We start from the raw sequence: 4,325 nt of genomic DNA on the forward strand, positions 1-4,325 counted from the left end.
TAAAACAGGCTCCAAAGCAATGGCATGAGAAGTTTGACAACACATTACTCTCTAATGGATTTAGAATTAATGAATGTGATAAATGTGTTTATGTCAAACAATACAAGAATGCTTGTGTCATCATATGCTTGTATGTGGATGATATGCTTATAATGGGTACTAATTTGGATGTGATCAATCAAACCAAGAAAATGCTACACTCCTCCTTTTCCATGAAGGACTTGGGAGTAGTAGATGTGATCCTTGGTGTAAGAGTTCAAAGAAGATCCGATGGTTATACTCTAACTCAGTCCCATTATATTGAAAGTGTACTTAAGAAGTTTGGACACTATGATGACAAGCCGGTAGTCACCCCTTTTGATCCTTCAAGTCATCTTAAGAAGAATAAAGGTGATAGTGTAGCTCAGTTAGAATATACTCAAGTTCTTGGTATCTTAATGTATATTATGAATTGTACTAGACCAGACTTGGCTTATAGTGTAAGTAGATTGAGTCGTTACTCCCATAATCCTGGAAAAGATCATTGGTATGCATTAGTGAGTGTGCTTAGATACTTAAAGCATACAATGAATTATGGACTGCATTACACGAAATATCCTCCTGTTCTTGAAGGGTATTGTGATGCAAATTGGATTTCCAATACTTCAGAGGCAAAATCCACAAGTGGATATGTGTTCACTCTTGGTGGAGCTGCTATCTCTTGGAAATCATCTAAGCAAACTGTGAATACTCGTTCTACAATGGAAGCAAAGTTCGTTGCTTTAGACAAAGCTGCTGAAGAAGCTGAATGGCTTAAAAGCTTCCTAGAGGGTATTCCTCTGTGGCCTCAACCTGTTACTGCCATTGCCATACATTGTGATAGTATGGCTGCTCTAACTAGAGCACAAAGTCATATATATAATGGCAAGTCGAGATACATTAGGTGCAAACATATTACAATAAGAGACTTGCTGAAGAATGGAATCATTTCCATTAGTTACATAAAGTCAAAGGAAAATATACCTGATCCCTTGACAAAAGGCCTTAGTAGAGAGCAAGTTCTCTTCACATCGAGGGGAATGGGCTTAAAGCCAACACAATGAGTCACCGCCTGGCGGAAACCTAACCTAGCAACATTGGAGATCCCATGGTCTAGGTTCAATAGGACAACTAGTTGGGGAAGACTCAAAGAACCACCAACACCAAGGTATGCTCACTCCTATGATATCTATTTTGTGTTTTTCCGTTGATGATATAGGGATGAATTCTTTATTCTTAATAATGCTGATAGCTTCTATAGTGGAATAGTACGGATTGTTCCAGATTAGCATTACCTATGTGAGATGGATGTGAGGTCGCATCTTTGGGAGTTGGCATGGCTAAGCTCTCTAAAAGTCTTATGAAGAAAGGATTGTTCACGACCGAAAAGAACACAACGGTAAGAAATGAACCATGCTTAGATAGGATATGTGTGATACTTCTTGTTTTCGATTCTACTATAAGAAGTGGTTAGTTCAAGACTCTAGTTCACTACCCACAAAGTAGATCCAAGTAGTACTCACTATGAAAGGTTCAAGTTTTCCAACACCTATTCAGATGCATGTCATATCTTACTTCCCTTATTTGAATATCAAAGTTCACTTATTTTCTATTCAAATGTGGGGTATTCGTAGAGTTTGAATAGAAAATGTGGGGTATTGTTGGAACTTTGCTCTATAAAATTACAATATGGGACTTATCCCACATTGGTGGAAGAGGAAACATTTTCCCACCTTATAAGGCTTGTCCCACTCATTTATTCAAATTGACCAAGTAATGGGTTAAGCAAATTGGGTTTGGGTTGTGGTGTTGGACTAGTCTAATTGGGCTAATAGTAGGCTTGGATTATTAAATATTAATGGTCAAAGATAGGGCCTTGGGCCTTGGGGCTCTTCTTGACTAAATAATATTTTTTAATATATAATCTGAAATTAATTAGTCCTTAATTAATCTTTTTATTAATTCAGTGAAAAATAAATTCTGTTAAATAAAGGATTAACTGCAGACAGTTTTTGGCAGTTAATTTCGGTTGGTGGTTTACAACCACCATTAGCAGCCTATAAATGAAAGGATCTGGACAGAATTTGAGGGCTAATAAACACACAAACTTGCTCTCAAAAAAATCGTCTATCTTTCCAAAGGGATCATGGTGAATTTCGACAGATTCAAGATCTGTTCTTGAATTGGATTGTTGTATCCTCAAGACAGACCCATCCCAGGGAAATTTTTGTCTTAGGACACTGCTCAAGCAGGCCTCAATCTCTACAATTTCGTGGTTATATTTCTGTGTAATCATCAAACAAGTATGTTTTCTGTAAATTTGATTCTTGTATATTGAATATATCTGAATTTAGTTTGTTTTATTTCATTACTTTGTTGATTGTGTACTTCTGTAATAACACTAGGCGCTACTGCAAGCGTGTTCATTTGCATGCTGCTATGGGACAAGAGGAGTCTGAAGATATATACTATCCACATAAGATCGTTAAATTGGTTGAGGAAAAGATGAAGTTAATTGATGTCTTACCATGCAAGAAACCAGTTGAAGAAAGAAAAAGGTTCAAATGTACTCCAAGAGTAGAGAAGAACAAGAAGGTGGAGATTGTGAAGAACCATATAACCCAGGAGTTGGAAAAGTTCATTACGAATAAGCTGAAGGGGACAGAAGTGAAGGTGGTGATCCAGAAAACGTTGTACAAAAGTGATCTGGAGGAAAACCAGAACAGGTTGAGTATGCCGACGAAACAAGTGATCAAACCGGATGAGTTCTTGAGGAAAAATGAGAAAGAAGATTTGGAGAATGGAAAGGAGTTTGAGGGGAAATTGTGGGGGCCAAGATTAGAGATGCATAAGAAGCCGATGATGTTGAAGATGTGGCATATGAACAGCACCAGCAACTACGTCCTTAAAACCGAGTGGAACCGCTTTGTGAAGGCGAATGAAAAGGATTTGGAGATAAACAAAAAGATTCAGGTTTGGTCGTTTCGCAGAGAAGAGAAGCTGTGCTTTGCAATTGCATGTTTGGACAGAGATGTTGACGGACAAAACGACGCCGCTGCAGCACCCATCATTTAGTCCTCTAATTTGATTCTTTATTCTTATTTGGGTTAATTATATTCAAACATTGTAGCCTTCTGGTATATATCTGATCACGTGTTATTAAAGCTTTGACAATTTCTGTTGGTTTCAAGATATTTAACGATAAATAATTTCCTAACGAAGTTTGATCACACGGATTTTTGTTTATTAGAATAATGATAATTATTTCAAAATGAATAATAATTTGATGATGAAACTGAGCATAGCGTCCACTGTTGTTTGCTTGCACAAGAGGAAAAAAACTGAAGACTGGTCAATGGTCAAGATTCGCTTCAAGAAAATAGAGTTTTCTGGGATTTTTCCTTTGATCAATCAAACTTGATGACCAAGACATCATATGTATGTATATAAACAAATACACAGCTGCTTGTTTTAATCACATACATACTTATTAAGTTAACCAAGAAATCAAAGAAAAACATTATCCACTTCTTGCGAGAATTGAGATGGGTAGCAATGAGAAGAAGAATCTAAATTGGTTCTCGTGGATGTTCAACTGCTTTTCTTTCAAATCAGATGAAGGAAAAACTACAAAGGACACGGGAGCTGTAGTTAAGCCTAATTGTGGCCCAGAGGCAACCATGATCGCAGCCGCAAGACACTTTTCCACCTCCCATAAAGCTTTAGTCAATTAGTTTCTTATAAAAGTCAGCCCCTTTGAATCGAAGGTCTTGTAACACCCATTGACACAATTGTAGGATGACAAAAACAATGGCTGTTGAAGTATAAGGAAGTTACAACGGCTAAGATTGGTTAGCAGTTATGTGAGTTACTCTCCTGAAAGTTAGTTATGCAGCTAAAGTATGTTAAAGGGTATATACCCCTTGTGTATGTGTATGTATATTAGTCAAACTTGTGTTTATGTATAAAGTATAAACTAATGACTTTAAAATAAAAGAAAAGAATTCTAAAAGCATATTCAATGCTAAACCTATATACTTTATAATAAAAGAAATGAATTCTAAAAGCATATTCAATGCTAAACCTTAGATAGATACCGTCGCTTTATTATTTTATTAATATTGAACTTTACATAAATTGTTTTTTAATGGTTAAACATTTTTATATTTTTTTTATTAATTTAAATATTTTATCCTTATCAAACTAAAATATTATATAAAACTTTATCGTTTAATTAATCGTTTTTTTAAACATACCGTATTTCAGAATAAGATATAGCCGCCTTATTATTTTATTAATATTGACGT

At 35.6% G+C, this 4,325-nt stretch overlaps 1 protein-coding gene across 1 annotated transcript; it reads left to right on the forward strand.

Annotated features, from left to right (window-relative positions):
- The first annotated feature begins 2,457 nt into the window (after positions 1-2,457).
- LOC128133405 (B3 domain-containing protein At2g31720-like) lies at positions 2,458-3,093 on the forward strand. The gene has a single exon (XM_052770821.1). It carries the CDS (start codon positions 2,458-2,460, stop codon positions 3,091-3,093), a length of 636 nt encoding a protein of 211 aa, XP_052626781.1.
- The last annotated feature ends 1,232 nt before the right edge of the window (positions 3,094-4,325 follow it).

The sequence above is a fragment of the Lactuca sativa genome, chromosome 4 (genome assembly GCF_002870075.4).
Source record: "Lactuca sativa cultivar Salinas chromosome 4, Lsat_Salinas_v11, whole genome shotgun sequence".
Lineage (NCBI taxonomy): Eukaryota > Viridiplantae > Streptophyta > Magnoliopsida > Asterales > Asteraceae > Lactuca > Lactuca sativa.

Excerpts from the sequence above, each read along its gene's own strand:
- LOC128133405 (XM_052770821.1), top strand. The coding sequence starts at position 2,458 with ATGGGACAAGAGGAGTCTGAAGATATATACTATCCACATAAGATCGTT.